Source organism: Rhodnius prolixus, unplaced genomic scaffold (genome assembly GCF_049639745.1).
Source record: "Rhodnius prolixus isolate KJV_2025 unplaced genomic scaffold, Rpr scaffold_4, whole genome shotgun sequence".
Lineage (NCBI taxonomy): Eukaryota > Metazoa > Arthropoda > Insecta > Hemiptera > Reduviidae > Rhodnius > Rhodnius prolixus.
Window position 1 is genome coordinate 1,433,147 of NW_027411614.1, and position 18,454 is coordinate 1,451,600.

At 36.6% G+C, this 18,454-nt stretch overlaps 1 protein-coding gene across 5 annotated transcripts in view; it reads right to left on the reverse strand.

Moving 5' to 3' along the window:
• The window catches only part of Dyrk2 (Dual-specificity tyrosine phosphorylation-regulated kinase 2), a 391,634-nt gene that overhangs the window by 251,248 nt on the left and 121,932 nt on the right, over window positions 1–18,454 (reverse strand). Inside the window, exon 1 of one of the 5 annotated variants that reach the window (XM_074130634.1) lies at window positions 1,394–1,757. The exons of the other annotated variants lie outside the window; for them this stretch is intronic. Coding sequence (XP_073986735.1) covers window positions 1,394–1,429 — 36 coding nt within the window. The 5' untranslated portion in view covers window positions 1,430–1,757. Of the gene's footprint in view, window positions 1–1,393; window positions 1,758–18,454 lie in introns of those variants that run through there. 5 annotated transcript variants of the gene reach the window in all.

Genomic DNA, 18,454 nt, shown 5'->3' on the forward strand with positions numbered 1-18,454 from the left:
CGCAAAATTATTAAGATTCTAAACGGTCTATAATTTTTTTTAAGTTATCTTAAATAAGTATTTATTGGATTTAATTTTGGACCGAAGCATGAATTTACAAGTGGGAGATTGCAAGTTCGAATCCCGAGTGTTGCTTCTTTTTTTTGGGGGGGGGGAAATGTTAATAGTAATGTATGTGCTTCCGCCCCTACGACACCTTATTGGTAGTTACGACATTTAAGCCCCGCCTTCAGCTGCCAGCTTTTAGCTGTTAACTTAAATAGGAGCTTATTGTCCGGGAAGCTGGCAGTGCTCTGAAATAAAAGCCTCAGGAACCATTGGTATTGACATGCCTTAAATTAAATAATAATGGCTGATCAAGTGGCCAGGAACGGAGCTAATACTCATTTCACTGGCCCGGAATCCAGTCTTGGGGATCACTAAGGAGTGTAGTTCGTAAGGCTCTCAGAGATTGGATCTGGAGAGAGAGCATGAAAAGAACTGGGTGATGCTTCGTGGCAAGAGGGTTATGTACTTGGCTGTGTAAACAAAGAACCAAAGAGACTCTGGGCTTGGACAGAAATCAGATTACTCCTGATTACAGGCCCTATTCACAGGGGCATGGCAGGTTCAGGAAGCACCTTTAATAAGATAGGGCTACGATATATTTGGAACTTTGAGGGCCAAAGGAGATGGTAGCGCAAAAGGAACTGATAGGGAAAGTCCTCAACCTGGGCCTGGCAGATGATAGCCTTTATAGGTTCTGTCAGGAAGAAGAAGAAACGGCACTGCACGTGTTGTGTCAGTGTGAAGGGCTTGTCTGTGGCTAAGGATGTTACTTCTCGGGGAGTGAAAAACCAAGGCCTGAGAGCTTTACCCAGGGAGCCACTCTCCAGCATTAAGAGTCTGATTAAACGGACGGGTCTGGAGGGGGGAGCTCTAAAGTCGGGGAGCCACAATAGATCCATAGGGGTCGCGGTGGCGTAGGCCTTGAGGCCGCCCTAATTTAATCTAATCTAATCTAAGTCCTTAACCTTTTGTGAAAGGGAGGTTTCATCTATTAGACTCAAAAAGGGGAAGGTACAATAAGCCTCTTGAGGCTGCAGTGCCGTGGGGCATAGGTCCACGATTAAGCTTTCTAATCTAATATTATCTATTAATTAATAGTAACTCTTTCATTGACGATAAACTCTCAACGATGCAGATTTTATTTATGGAACAACAAGCAATTTATAAAACGATTCACGAAATTACAAGAGCCTTGCATCAGAATAGCATTTGACAGCGTTTTTACCAACAATATAAGCAGATTACTTTGATAATATTGCATGCATTTTCAAACGAAAAAATTTCTTGAATTTTCTTCGTACATATCGTGCATTTTCTCAAGCAATAGGTAATTAACATTACTTACATTATTATAATATGTGGTTAGTATAATTGGACGCATTGTTTGTTTGTTTTTAATATTGAATTACGATTGGTTTGAAAATGAACATAATGTGGAGGAGGTTTTAGACGCGCTAATGAAAGTGGTAAAATGGGATAATAGGTACTGTACCCGGCCAACGTATAGTGTTGTCCAAGGTTAAGCTTTTGCACGTGAGTTCCGACGAGTAGCGTGTGTCTTCGAGTGTAGTTGTCTAAGTCTTGCAACGCGACCTTCCAGACTGTGACCAGACACTGAGTGTTAGAGGGGGTAACGAACTGACTTCCAAGAACTTTTTATTTGTAGTAAAAGTGCGACGGAAAAAAAAAAAATTTTTTTCTTCTTCTTCTTCTTCTGAAGAGGAAGATCTGCCCTCTGAAGAAGAGTCGGTGCACCACTGTAGTGATAGGCTGAGGGAACACTGAGAATTATCACAATATGGTGGGGGGGCGTCGATGCAGTGACTAGTTCCACTGTCTGACAATAGCAGCAGGCCTGTGTGAGAGGTCTCTCTCTCTTTCTCTCTTTTTGATCAACGCCACCACTAAGTGACTGGTGCAACTACAAAAAAAAAAACACTAAATAGACTCTTAACACACGCACACCATAATAACCAATCACGTAGTTCTTCCTACACCAGTTAAGAAGGGCTTTGAACTCACGGGATGCCTTTCACGGGCAAGACATAGGGCATTTGTATTGTTTGGTTTATTTACCTCCCACCAAACTTACCGGCCAGCGTCTGTCTACTACCATTTAAAGGGGCACCAGTCTTTCCTAGTGGCTAGAAGCAAGGCAATACTGAAGAACTGAAGAAGTACTTGGAAATGATTTTAAAAAAACCTAGGGGGAGAATCTTAACTCACAGTTTTCTTTCACAACTAACTATTGAAATCATCGTTTGAGAATAAGCTACTTATTAATCTTAGGATGGAAGATTTGCGAGGAATCGGTCAATTAAAACAACTCGTCTTTTTGCCAACGTTTCGACAAATATATTGCCCTCTTCATGGCGTGGCTATGCGGGTTGGTTGAGTTACAGAAACTAACCTACTTATTAATTACAGCACGTTTAATCACGAACATAGATTACGTCAAGACATAGATTACTTTAAGAGGCAGCGAAACTAGACCAATATTCTATCATTAATTTACAATTACCAAGCTAACTAAATTAAGGGCTGTTTAATAATAAATTATTGCATGAATAATGAATGAAGTAGATTGGAGTGATATTATTGGCAGCAAAGTACGTAATCAAGAAGCTTCTGTCTCCCAAGTCTCTCCCTTAAAAGGGGTGTGGGAAGACCGTAAATGGTATCTCTTCTCCCATATTCTGGACTATGGACAGCTAGTTCTCCCACTGTTGTCCCACACAATCATTAGCAAATGAAATGAGTAGAACCAAAAGATGGATTTAAGGATACAAACTGCGAATCAAGAATTATTCTAAATCTTGATATCTCGTTTCTATCTCTCTCGCACTCTCTCAGCCAAATATTTCCACATGGATGTTCACCCTCAACAGTGGCTGATACAAAGCGGAGGTGTACTACGCAAAATGGAGTCACGCAAAATACAGCTGAACAAAATGGAATTAACCGATCAACTTTTTTTACACTATACTCGTCGGACATACTTCACAGCATTTGGAGAAAAGAATCTAAACATTAGAGAGATTTAGGATAACATAAGGGGGGAAAAATATGGCCATAGCTTTTCCACGCTACAAACATTCAACTATACCCTAGAGCTAAAAAGAAGAAAAATAACAAAATATGTCACCAAAAGGGAAAAAAAACGCCAAAAATAACACCATATAATCAATTTTTCCATCAAGAAGGCAGCGTTAATGGCCCCCATTACAGTCACCGTTTTGTAACCATAACAGATATAAGATAAACATGGAATCTTATAACCTCCCTTAACTTCCATATAAAATGAAGGCAAACATTCGTGCTGAAATTTTTTTTGGCAAATAGATTAGAATCTAAATTCAGATGAACCAACAATGTTCAAAACCTAAAAGAATAGCCCCGGATCTGTGGGGTAAGGTAAACAACCTATTTTTTCAGGCGGGGCTTAACGTCCAACTACCAAATTAGGTGTCGTGGACAGAGGCGACTAGCAAACATACTTTACTGTAAATCTCTTTTATTAACCATTAAATAAAATACAAGGCCTAGACCAGGGGAATCGAACCCACTAAACCAACAATACATCTTAGCATTGCGGGTCTAGCCTATAACCGCCTAACATACTTTACTATAAATTTCTCATATTAACCATTAAATAAAATCCAAGGCCTAGACCGGGGAATCGAACCCACTAACTAACAATACATCTTAGCACTGCAGGTCTCGCTTCATAACCGCTCGGCTAGCGTGGCGCCTAAGGTACACAACCTTAGGGATGATTTACTGCAATCGATTAAACCAATCTTTGGGGGGGGGGGGGGGGGTGGATACAAATACAAATGACAGCGTATCGTTTTTCCACAAATTTTCCTTAGTAAATGTACCTTTACAAATATATATTTTCTAGAAACGTATATCGCTACGATGTTGCGGATCCTATGAACCCAATAAAAATGATAATCTTTCAAAACAATTATACTTCTGATTGGCGTATTGCAGACGAATCTTTCCTACAGGAAGTGACGATCCTGGTGAAATTTGATATTAATTTGGTTTTAATTTTTTGGGTGATATTCTGCTATACATCAACATAAGACGATTTCCTCTATAAAAAGAGAAGTTCCCCTCAAAATACGTGGACTTCCTGTCAAAAATCTATTCTCGAAAATATTGGGACTTTACGCAGAATCTTCCTCTTACTAAACCTGAAAAAAGAGTAAAAAAAATAAAAACTAAATTAACTCTACAAAAAATACTTGCTAAGTCCCCTTACTCCCACTTTGCACTTCTTAACTGCACAGTTATAACTGCACTAGGTCGAATATTGCCTCATGACTTTCACGACTCTGAACTTTAAGCAGGAGACAAAGAGAGAGAGTGTGCTCTCCAAGAGTGAAACAGTTAGACTGGAGGAGTAGAGAGAAAGATTAGAGTCATGAAGGAAAGAGAGGCTCATGATGCCTTGATCTTTCTCGCAGGTAAACTAAATACTTGGTAACTTTTCCCTTATAATCAAACTACTAAAGTAAAGTAAAGTAATCGCCTATTTTTTCAGGCGGGGCTTAACGTCCAACTACCAATTAGGTGTCGTGGACGGAGGCGACTAGCAAAAACATACTTTACTGTAAATTTCTTTTATTAACCATTAAATAAAATCCAAGACCTCTAGACCAGGGGAATCGAACCCACTAACCAACAATACATCTTAGCATTGCGGGTCTAGCCTATAACCGCCTAACATACTTTACTGTAAATTTCTCATATTAACCATTTAATAAAATCCAAGGCGAAGACCAGGGAATCGAACCCACTAAACCAACAATACATCTTAGCATTGCGGGTCTAGCCTATAACCGCTCGGCTATCGTGGCGCCCCAATCAAACTACTAAAGAAAACTAATTGCCACTTTCTCGAAGATCATAAGAAAATTCAGGGGAAAATCTTTCGTCTTCCTCAATCAGTGAGCAAAGTTGAGTGCAAGAGGAAAATTTAAGTTGAAATCTCATCACCAAACTGATCAATCTACCTCAATTGATCATTGAATTAAAATCCAAAACTAATCAAAAATTGATTAGTCCCTAGTCTCTAGGTCGATAGCTCGGAAGAATAAATGTATCACGACTGAAATGGCAATTATTTTTTTCATCCTAATCTAATCTAATCAAGAATATTATAAACAATCGTGTTACCGGACGTATAAAAATAAAAGGAAACCATTATGATTGTTGATCGCTAAAACATGTCCTATAATATTAACCAAAATGTAAAGCCCCACCCCCACCACCAAAAAAATGCATTTTGGAATGAGAGAGAGGGAGATATATATATATAGAGAGAGAGAAAGATAGAGAGAGAACTAGAAGTGATTGCTGCACCTATTTAGGTACACACAAAAGAACTTGCTACGCGAGATGTTCCCACGAACCCAACCTGTAATGCATTCAGGAACGAGATTCATTATTCCCTTAAGATACCCTATTACAAACTTTTTGTTCCCCTTCGTCTTCCTTTTTTTTTTTTTTTTTATCTTTCTAACCAAACAGTAAAGTGATGTAAACAATCGAAACTGGTTTGTACCATACATATCAGAAATCAAGTAATTTATCTCGTGGTAGAAAGAAAATTTTTTTATACCCAGCTAAGAACTCTCCCCCTCTGCCCTCAACTAAATATATTATTTTTATCCGAATAGATGCACGAATATAAAAATAAAACTTAGGCGAGAATTCTCTCACAAATATTTATCCCGACTACAATTTTCCACCTCACTTTTACTCATCTTTTTTTTTCCAAAATTCATAATTTGAAAAGAAAACCTATTTAATTTTTATATAAAAACATTAAATAGTTTATATATAACCGTACATAATAACGATACAACTGTTTAGAGGGCAGCCTAAAACCTCATCTCTCGCTAAAAATGCCACAAAAACGACCTGACCGGTTACAAGTTCTCTTACATAAAAATTGTATTAAAAAAAGTTATAGTTCTACTTGGAATGATCTACTGAAATAGCACTTTAGAGTAAAGCCTACCGTCTACATGGTCAATCAACTTCAAATTAACATTACAGGGCACCTACACGAGTTACAAATATGTATATGCTTACGGTATACATAAATGAATGTAGTACAGTACATGTTATATTTTAAAGAGTTAAGCGTGGAATTTAATTTAAAAAAAAAAAAACCCACAGTGTGCGAAATTAAAATCAGACAATGACGTTGTATACACGTCGAACGCAGGGGGGCAAAATAACCTAAAGTTTACAGCGTCATAATAGGTCACTGTAAGCACACTTTTTCTGAAATCTCTGTAGGGCTTGAGATTACAGAGCATTCTGTGCTCATTCCAAAATCTTGCACCGCTTCACGTATGCATTGCTCCCAGTTAACTAGAGACCCAGGAGCTTTTACAAGGAAGAAAAGAGCTTTTTTTAAATTCTGTGCAAAATGAAATCATGCTCGTACTGAGATCTGACTCTCTATCTAAGAGGTAAAAAAAAGCTAGCTACAGTTTTTCAGGCTGAGCTGGCTGCAATTAGGTTCTGTGCTACCGAGATTGAAGGGCGAGGAATTATTAATTCTAAAGTCGTAATTTTCTCGGATAGTCAGGCTGCTCTACGGGCAATTAGTTCCTATCAGGTTAACTCAAAACTGGTTTGGGACTGTCTGGGTGCCCTGAAGGAAATTAGTGACCAAAATAAGGTCTTTCTGGTCTGGGTACCTGGTCATTCAGGACATAAGGGTAACGAAGCGGCAGATTTATTGGCCCGGGAAGGCTCTGCGAGATACTTCGTTGGCCCGGAGCCCTGTTTTGGGGCTCCGAAGTGTATTAAGACTGCGACCATTAACTTATGGGTGCAGAGTAGGTCTCAGGAGTGGTGGTCTGCCACCACTGGACAGAGACAGGCGAAGGAGTTTATTAAAGGCTATTCGCCGAGGCTGACTGCAGAATTAATCCGCCAAGGCCGTGTGGGGCTATCAGGATGATTGTAGGTCTATTAACTGGGCCACTGCAGACTCAGAAAACACATGCATCGCATGGGCCTGGCAGATGATAGCCTCTGTAGGTTCTGTCAGGAAGAGGAGGAAACAGCACTGCACGTGTTGTGCTAGTGTGAGGGGCTTGTTTGGCTAAGGATGTTACTTCTCGGGGAGGAAAAACCAAGGCCTGTGTGCTTTACCCAAGAGTCGCTCTCCAGCATTAAGAGTCTAATTAAAAGGACAGGTCTGGAGGGTGAGCTTTAAAGTTAGGGGAGCCACAATAGAGCCAAAGGGGTCGCAGTGGCGTAGGCCCTGAGGCCGCCCTAGTCCAATCTAATCTAATCTAAGAGGTAAAAACGGGCATTACACAAGGGTTGAGAGCTTCTATTTGTTTGCGTAATTCCCCAATCTCTAATGCGGAGACCAAACAATGACTTCTTCCTCAAAAAAGTATTTGCAAAAAAGTAAACTATAATATCAAATAAGGAACTGTAAACAAAACTTATCTGACAAATAGCATAACAAAAAATTTATCATTTATTTCAAAACAATTTCCCGCAGTTTTCTGTAATATATACATTTTTCACTTTTTGATTACAAAATTAGTTCAAGGTATGGATATAGATATTTCATAACAATGTTACGACTACCACTAAAGTAAGAGGAAAGTAATTAATGCATTTGTTACAAAAAAAGAATACATAGTTTGGCTCCGTGGAATGTATGCATAAATTATCTTTTGTTCTTTTAAATGGTCCTTCTCACGGTGAGGGGTGGGAGAACAAGAAATTTCTGTTCATTCTCTTCCTATGGCTTTTTTAATTTCGTTTAACACATTTTGGTCCGCTTAGAGTTTTGATAACAATGTTTAGGTACATTAAAATCACATTGTATTGCTAGCTTAAATAATCCTAGTCAAACAATAAATTGCTTATCTATTTTCTAATAAAACTATTAATGCTAAAAATTTCACTAGGTCATTATTTAAAATACTCGTATATACCGGAAACAATTTCCTAGTTCAAGTCTTTTGACTTTCACACATTGTAAAATATCTCACACGGTCTTAAATAATCGATTTTCTTGTAACTAGTAATTTTTACTTAATATTTCTTTAACTAACTTCAGAATCAGTCTGCATCTGTGTGTTGTAATTAACAATAAATTCGAGCCTAATTGATTTAATAAAAGTGCCAGAAATGTTGCAAATTTTTGCAACTGATATTTTCATAAAGTATTTTCCGTTTTGTTGCAGCAAAACTTTATCTCTTTTATTGTTTTTTATAATTTAAAAAAAAAAATGTTAAACAAAAAATGTCTAAAACTAAAACGATAAAATCTGCAAGACATTCTCACATTTCTCAAAATATATAAAAGTTAATGTTTTAGATGAACTGTTAATCTAGATATAGTCAAAAAACAATTTATAGAAATAGAAATACAATTTATAGAAATATATGAAAATATTTTATTAAAACAAAAGTTTTTAGATAATAAATAAATTGTTAGCGTTATAAACAATAAAGAAGGACAAAAAATGCAAGATTAAATCTCTCACTTTATTACAAGAAGCAAAGCTTGCGGGAGACTTGGTTTTCAAGTAATCTAATACATTTTAACAAGTTAAGTACCTTGGAATGCGGGAAGTAATGTAACTATCTTAATCTTAAGCAAATAAAGCCGTACTTTATTGCGGATATAAATTAAAGTTAGGACTTTTATTAATGTATCCAAGTATAAAGTCTTATGAAAGATATATACGCAAGTTTGATAATAATAAAGTAAAACTCAACATTCTCCACGTTTTGGAGGATGCTAACTTAAACGGAAAAGCATTGGAGCGGTTTTCCGGGAAAAAACTTGAGGAATTCTCGAAGGCCGGAAAAAAAAAAAATCGCTAAAGGCACAATTCTCGGCTGTTCCTTAGCTGTTGGGGGTTGCCATGGAAATCAAGGGAATCTCTCTTTATCTTCTGCGACTCCGCAAATCTCTGTCAGACCTTGATCTACAGTTCTTCACTACTGGAGGAGACCTGTTTTCTTTTGCCTGTCCTGGGAGCTGCGATACCACTTCGTGATCTCATGCTTTTTAAATAAAGCCCAAATAGACCAATTTCTCTGTTGTCAGCCGCAACATCCTCGACTACCCCTCGATTTCTTTCGCACCGAACTCCTTGTTTCTTTTGTTAGCCCTATTCCTGATATCCATTTCTACAGTGGTGACGAATGCCAATTTTTTTTGTTTTAATTTAAGACGCGTCAACGTATCAGGTTATTGGTGTTCGGAGCTTTTTCCATTACTCGGCCGGACTTCAGACAGTGTTCTTTCGTTACACCGGATAGACAATTGTTACGTGTTTAGAATGTCACTGCGTCGTCTTCTCATTTCATCAGGACCGACATATGTTTTAGTTTATCCGAACTTTTATTCTGATAAATGTCGGCCACCTTCCGGCGTTGTTCTTTCTTCTTTCCGCTTCTTCTTCTGTATTTTCGTAGAGCTAAGTTAAAACCTCCGCACTGGGAAATATTACTGGTGCTTCAAATTTGGCCAAGCCGATACAAAGAGGAAGTGACTCATACAATCATTAACATCATTGGTAGCTAATTAATTGTCCCAATGAGTTTCACTCACACTCAGGCGTGTTAACTATTATTTGTGAGATGTTTACGTGAAAACAGTTGAGACCAAAGGAAAACACTTGGCCTTCCAATAAAATTGGTTCAGTAAAGTGACACTTCCGGGGCTGATTTTTTTTCTAAAAACCAATCCCATGATAGGAAATATCAAATCTGAACTTCCTGCAGTATTCTGTTTTTGAGTTATTCTGACAGTTACACACGCCGACCAATTAAAATAAATAAATCAACATTTTTTTCCGACTATGGGGACCTCAGAATGGCAATTTATGCTGAAAACTAAACATTTAAAAACATGCACCCCCATCAAGTAACCCCAGATGGGAGCTAAGAGAATGTACCACCAAAAAAAATGACGTAATAACTGAAATTGATAACGTTGAGCGGTGAAGTAATAACTTAAATGAAGGCTACTAAGCAGCGGTGGGAAATAGCTTGCAATAAAAGCAATAAAAACCAGGTGCAATAAAGTGCAAGGTGAGGGGCCCCCGTAAGAAAGCGTCTGGAGGTGAGCTATTGTCTTCGCTGAACTCAATATTTTACATAATACACCTGCCCTTCAATAATACTAGGTGTGGTCCCTTATACATATGGTTAGTCTAACCCTTTTTCCTTTATACCCAACTCATACAATCTAACTTTTTATTATTATTATCATAATTATTATTATTAGACATAATATGATTATTTCCGAAGTTAATTATTAGTTTAGATGTTGGACCATTCAAACTAAACTAGGATATGCACAAAAAGCTCGGCTTTAGTAATATTCACTAATATTAAACCCTATTATAGTTGAGAAACATACGCGTCAAGACCCCAAAAAATACCTTCTGTTTTATTGGAACATTTTCACAGTGACGTCATTTACGAAAAATAAAATTGCCGTCTCGCACGATTTCTCCTGTTACTAAAAAGTTCTAACTTAAACGATTCCGATTTTTTTTTTGGTGACAGATTCAATGTACCAAAGTTGAGAAAGATTGTTGCTAATATCGGTCATAATTGTTTACTAGTCCCTTAAATAAATATTTCTTGAGTGAAAACTTATAAGGCCCGCAAAGCTAGGATGTATTGCGGTACTAGTCTAGATCTTGGATTTTATTTAATGGTTAATATGAGAACTTTTGCAGTAAAGTATGTTAGCCGGTTAGAGGCTAGACCCGCAATGCTAAAATGTATTGTTGGTTTAGTGGGTTCGATTCCCCTGGTCTAGGCCTTGGATTTTATTTAATGGTTATTATGAGAACTTTTGCAGTAAAGTATGATAGGCGGTTAGAGGCTAGACCCGCAATGCTAAAATGTATTGTTGGTTTAGTGGGTTCGATTCCCCTGGTCTAGGCCTTGGATTCTATTTAATGGTTAATATGAGAACTTTTGCAGTAAAGTATGTTAGCCGGTTAGAGGCTAGTGCGTTAGGCGGTTAAAGGCTAGACCCGCAATGCTAAGATGTATTGTTGGTTTAGTGGGTTCGATTCCCCTGGTCTAGGCCTTGGATTTTGTTTAATGGTTAATATGAGAAATTTATAGTAAAGTATGTTTGCTAGTCGCTTTCGTTCATGTAAAGCCCTACGCATAAAAAATAGGCATTATTTTACTTAATCAAATGGCACTTAACATTGTCTTGGTTGCACTCAATCACACGTAAACGTAAGGCATACCGAGGTAATTCATCACAATCATTTATTTTGGGTGTGCGAGACAGAGACGTCTATGTTCAGAAACATTTCGAAACGGGACAATTTAAAAATTCGAATTCTTGCAATTGCATGTTGTTTTCGAGTATGTGCTCTCTCTCTCTCCCCACTCCTACTCCACTAAACACTATGATTAAATATTGTTTGAAATACTAAATAGTTTAGGGTGTAGAGAGAGAGACAATTCACGTGACGATTCAAAGTACTAAACACAACTAAATCCTAGGATCAATAGCAATGCGTCACGCACTATAAAATGGGGAAGTGAATTTATATAATCGGCCTTAAACGGAAATAATACCTAATATCGTTTTCCAAAAGGAGCGTGAGGTATACCAACTATCGATTTTCCAATTACAACACTTAAAAAGAAAAATCGTTAGAAAGAGTTCAAACTTCAAATGCCAAGTCTGGTTATTGATTGATCGATGTTTCAGTTATTGTCGGGCCAGAAAACTGATACCAACAATCTCATGGATTTTTCTCACAGCAATTCTTGAGGTTACATTTCATAAATTTTAATGGTGACTATGGTACTAAGTTTAAAAACAAAATCGTAGGTGACGTCAGTGAGAAAAACAAAAAAAAAAGTATTCAAAATAAACTGATACTTCCGGTGGACCAATTTTGACTAAAACCCAAATTTTGGATTCTCTTTAGGCATCTAAGCGGAAGTATTAAATTTGAAGTCAGTACGATTTTGAGTTATCGCGGATAAAACACCCTTAAAATGGAGATTTCCGGTGACTGTCCGATTAGAATCTTAAGAAATGACGTAAGTTGAGCTTCCTACTAATTTTCAGACATACTGGATCTAGAAGCTTTCATTTAAAATCTGTGTGACACGTAGTTGAAAACTTAAGAATGAATATTTGATGTAAATTACGTGGCTTTCACAGCTGACGGTGAAAGTAATAAAGCTATTTGAGGTTTTTTTAATATAAATGTAATAAAGATCGTAGTAATGTAATAGTAATGTAGTAAACTTTCATTAAATGTAAATTTAATGTCTCCAGGAGACAATTTTTTTTTTCAATTACCAACACCCACTGTAATAACCTAGCATATAATGGAAGTACCCGGTGTGTGCCAGAATTTACATCGTTATTTACATAAGCATTGTGAATTGTGAACAACCCAACAGCACCATCCTGTGGTGCTTCTCACAGTACCGACAGTACCAGAATATACAGTTCGTGGGAAATCTCCTCCTCCTCCTCTGTAACACAAACACCCTCACTTCTGCACACTAAATGATAAATCCACGTTGATAACCCACTAGGTACAACTGTTTTTGGCCTGCGGCCATAACAGAAAGAGAGGCACTCATCCCTTCTCCCTTAATCCATTGGATCCATAACGACACCCCGCCAAAAAAAAAAATACCCTAAAGAACTTTAAGTACCCCTCTTTGTTGAACTGTTTACCCCTTTCTATTTCCTTCCCCCCCTCAACCAAAGAAAATGAACTTTTCTGGATTAAGAAATATCCATGGAAAACCCGAGCGCAAGAAAAATGCCAATAAAACCACAAAAAACCTCTTTGTGGTTAAGAGAATTCAGGATTACCAAACTTCCTGTCTACTTTGTTCACAAATGTAATTTAAAGTTTTCAAACAATCCTCTCATTTCCTGTTTATTACGCAAACAGGTGGGTGGTCAAATATTTATTTTTAAACAATACTAACTCTTTTTACTACAACAACATCTTTAATAAAAACTAAGTAATTACTTATTATTAAAACTTTAAAGCTACAAAAAAAATTAACTAATTAAAATGAGCACAATTAATATAAGTATAAACTTCGTGTGTTTATACTTCTCACAATAACACATACTCTCCGTTAGAACGTAATGAATTACAGTTAGTTTACAGTACAAAGTTTTTTTCTTTGTTAGAAGAGCTTTAAATAAGCAACCGGTTTATACAATCAGTATTTCAATTTTGTAACTGTAAGTAACAAATAACCACATCTGTGTTTACAATATTTGTAAAATTAAAACGTATTAAGCTTTACATTGTTTTAAAATTTCGTACTTAAAGCTTCTTTTTTTTAAGTTATCTTTTAAATTAAATAGAAGCTTTTTAGAAGTATAAGGAAGGACTTTCAGAGCTTTGGAAGAAAGCTGCGAGAACTTTACACTTTATAAATTTCAAAATGGGAGACAATCGTTCAAATATTTGGGAGTAAATATTTACAAAGAGTCGTGCAGTTAAAATCTAAATTCAGGTGGGATGGAGAGCAAGATTTGCTGAAGCTAGTGGATGCTGGAAGAGGGAAAGGATTAGCTCAATCTTGGGGATTCGAATCCAGCTGCTGAACCTAAGGTATTCTTTACCCAGGAGTGCTTCTTAACTGATGTTGATGTGCCTTAAGAAAATATTGTTTAAAGTATGAGACAGAAAAGATTTTAAGGAAAATATTTGGCCATCAACTGGTGGAAAAGTAAGGGAAAACACGGAAGCTTCACTTTAGCTCCATGAAGCACCAACAGCGGGCTGACTTCATGAAGCACCAACAGCGGGCCGACTTCATGAAGCACCAACAGCGAGCCGACTTCATGAAGCACTAACAGCAGCTGACTTTACAAGAAGACATCTGCCTACTTTATTTGAAGTTTTCAAATCTCCTATACCAAGGCAAGAATTGGTTAAAAACTTAACGTCAGAAGGCTTAAACTTAGACTAATTTAAAAAGTTGTGGCCATCATTGTGGGATAACAGTAAATAACTGTTTTTCAGGCGGACTTAACGTCTAACTACCAAATTAGGCGTCGTGGACGGAGGCGACTAGCAAACATACTTTACTATAAATTTCTCATATTAACCATTAAATAAAATACAAGGCCTAGACAGAGGGAATCGAACCCACTAAACCAACAATACATCTTAGCATTGTGGGTCTAGCCTTTAACCTCTCGGCTACCGTGGCGCCCTAACAGTATTTAAATTTTACTTAGCAAAGTGTTAAATTTTTGTCAAACACTTCTTATATGTTTTAATTACAATAATTAATAAGAACTAGACGTCGTAGCGGAAATTTAAGTGGGGAATAAAGTTAAAGACCTAGATGATGTTCAATCGAAGAGTTTAAAGAAAATATTTTTTAGAAATTAAGTTACGATCAAGGGGGTCCCCAAATTTTTAAACTTCCTGCGTTTGCACGTGTTAAAACATCATATTTCTTCTCTGCTTTCTAAGAAAGAGTTGCAGTATTATTAACTCCAGGAGTTACTGGAACTAAGGAGTAATGAAAGTATTATACATATATTTAGGTTATAAACTATTGTAGAAAAAGTTTTATGAGTGTATTGAAGCGAACTGAAATATGAATGTGAACCATGTGGGCTGTGTCCTTACAGTAGAACGGTCAGGGTGGCATGTGGGCCCCTTCTGACAATGTCACTTCCTGTGGATACCAGTATTTCTTTCTGGCAGGGTAACCCTCTGCCTCCTCATGCAGTGCTAAACATCGATAACAGTTAACCACTGTACAGTTAGTCATTGATTAACATAATGAATGCTTCCATAAAACTCATTGGTATGATCAAAAGATCCTACTTTTGATTAGTATGACTCATTAAGTATAATTAATTGATATAATCTTGTCAGACGCCACGGTAGCCGAGCGGTTATGGGCTAGACCCGCAATGCTAAGATATATTGTTGGTTTAGTAGGTTCGATTCCCGGGGTCTAGACCTTTGGATTTTATTTAATGGTTAATAAAAGAAATTTGTAGTAAAGTACAGTTTGCTAGTCGCCTCCGTCCTCGGCACCTAATTGGTAGTTGAACGTAAAGCCCCGCCTGAAAAAATAGGCAATTACTTTACTTTACTTTTTAATCATGTCAGAAACAGCATGAGTCTTTTCCTTCATAAAGCTTTTAAGCCAATGGCAAAGCAGAAAGAAAGAGTCTAAGGTCATCAGGTTCCCTAAACTCTTAAGGATCGATTCTCTTTCATGATTCTCCGCGCTGAAATCCGTTCCCAGAGTTTTATGGACTTATGGACTCCTTTCTTTCACGCTAGAGCAGTGGTTAACAACCTTTTTTTGTCGCCCCGAACCTCTAAAGAAATTTCACTCGTAGCTCACACCCCCTGAAACTTATATATTGCTGATAAATATAACAAAAAAAAATATAAAAAATGGCGTATATAACAAAGAAAGTGTACTTTTCAAACAAATAATCATTCTCTTGAAATATGTGCATAACAATGATAAATAATAAAATAACTAATAATAAAAATAATAATAATCATGAAAAATATTTGAATAATAATAATAATAACCTATTATTTACCTGGACTTTTCTTGCACCCCCTGGAATATCATGCGAGCATCCCAGGTTGGGAACCCCTGCGATAGAGGAAGGAGACGTGTGATAATGTTTAAAAAGTCGTGTTTTTACACTGGCACCTATACTTCCCAGATTTTGATGAAACAATGGGGCTACTGGAACTGTTTCAGTAAACCGGAAGCTGGGGGAAGTAATTTGAATCAAGAAACTATTTCAAGGAGTGATTCCAATAAAAATTCCAGAAAGTTGCATCAGCGGAAGCTGACTGAAGACGGTAACACTCATTAGAGCGTCCATTCGGATGATCATGTCTTTTAGTAAGTGAGTTGATTATGAGGTAATAGATGTCAAAGGATGACTAGTGCAGGATTTAAGTGGAAAACAGCACTTTGTAGAAGAAAACTCCGACAAGCCCACGCTTTCATGATCTGCCCAAAAGCTCCCCCATTCTAAACTTCCAAGCAAATAAATGGATGCCACAATAATAAACCCTTTTAAGTCAGCGAGGGTAAGGGTATGCTTTCTGACTAATCTTCCAAGGAATGCTTCACTACTTTCTGCTTCTAAGCTGTTGTCTTAAAGGCAGCTAGACATCGCAGCCTCCGCCCAGATAATGCCTTAAAATTGAAGACAAAAAAACTTTCTTATCTTGTCACTTTTCTGTCTCGAATCTGGTATCTGACTTGGTTGAGAGAAAGGAAGTCAGACAAAGACAGAGCGAAGAGTTAAAAATAAATACTAATATTTAATAAAAACAAAATCTAGTTTTTTAAAAAGTAGGGGGCTAAAACTAAAAGTGCTCTAGTTGTTGAGCTTTGTGTGAGTAAATAAACACATAATATATATTTATAGACTGTGAGAGTGCAGCAGAGATACATTTCGAAAGGACATGGAGTGTCGCGCTGCAACTATTAAGTATAGTGATGCGGTCAAAGTACGCAAGAGAGACAGGTTTATCCACTTTCACTGGACGCCGCCGTCTCAACAGAACCCACCATCCACTCCACTGGAGAAGGCTCCCATCTTCAAATAAACTAAATAACTTTTCTTAACTACCAAACACCAATTAGAATTATTACTATTGTTAATTATCATTTTCCCAACTTCTTAATGGTTTTTCTCCAGACCAACCAGACTAGTGGATCAACTACTAAGATGTATTGTAATCGTGCCGATTTCCGGTTTTCAGTTCCCACCGGAAATAACCATTTCTTTAAGGTTTCCAGAGTGTCTGAAAGTGTTGTTTTTACAAATTTTAATATGTACAGGATGTAACTTAGGTATCAACCGTAACTTAATTACAAAAAAAAAGTTCAAATTTTGATACTTAGCTAGTGCCACCAGAGGATACCACAATCGGTCAATAGAAAGTACGTCTTCACTTAATTAATTATTTAGTAAAAGTAAAGAAAGTAAAGTAATGCCTATTTTTTCAGGCAGACTTTACGACCAACTACCAAATTAAGTGTTGCGGACGGAGGCGACTAACAAACATACTTTACTATAAAGTTCTCATATTAACTATTGAATAAAATCCAAGGCCTAGACCCTGGGAATTGAACCCACTACACCAACAATACATCTTAGGTTTGCGGGTGAAGCCCAAAACCGCCTAACATACTTTACTATAAACTCATAATAACCATTAAATAAAATCCAAGGCCTAAACCCGGGGAATCGAACCCACTAAACCAACAATACATCTTAGCATTGCGGATGTAGCCTACAACCTCTTAACATACTTTACTATAAAATTCTCATATTAAATATTAAATAAAATCCAAGGCCTAGACCCTGGGAAATGAACCCACTAAACCAACAATACATCTTAGCATTGCAGGTGTAATTTTTTTAGTATTTTAGATTCATTCATAAAAAATAGTTCCAACAATTTTCCTTAGTCTAGACCAGTGGTTCTTAACCTTTTCATAGACGCGGAACACAATTATATGTATATATTTTTCTCGCGGAACACTAACATTAAATAATTTGAAATTCGGTATTTAGCAAGAACTTAAAATTAAATTCAAATTAAGAAAAAAGGAACAATTTTTTGTTTTCGTATCTTTCCTAAGTTTCTAAATTTCAATACATTTAAAATTGAAATTTCGCGGAACACTTGGACCATATGACCCAAAAAATTTTCAACCCTTTATATCTTCTACCTTCTTAGATCTATGCACAAAATAACTATAGTTTATAATTGATAAAAACAAAGTGTACAAGAAAACTAAATTCCATACCATTACGTGGTTTTCAGTGGGAGTTATAGAACGGCCATAATTTTACGGAATTTCATGACCCAAAAAATTTTAAACCCTTTATATCTTCTACATTTATAGATCTGTGCACAAAATAACTATAGTTTATAATTGAGAAAAACAAAGTGTATAAGAGAACAAACTTCCATATCAATACGTGTTTCACAGTGGGAGATATAAAACGGCCATAATTTTACAGAAATTCATGACCCAAAAAATTTTCAACCCTTTATATCTTCTACATTTATAGATTTGTACACAAAATAACTATAGTTTATAATTGAGAAAAACAAAGTGTATAAGAGGACAAAATTCCGTATCAATACGTGGTTCACAGTGGGAGATATAAAACGGCCACAATTTTACAGAATTTCATGACCCAAAAAATTTTCAACCCTTTATATCTTCTACCGTTTTAGATCTGTGCACAAAATAACTACAGTTTATAATTGAGAAAAACAAAGTGTATAAGAGAACAAAATTCCATATCAATACGTGGTTCACAGTGACAGATATAGAACGGATA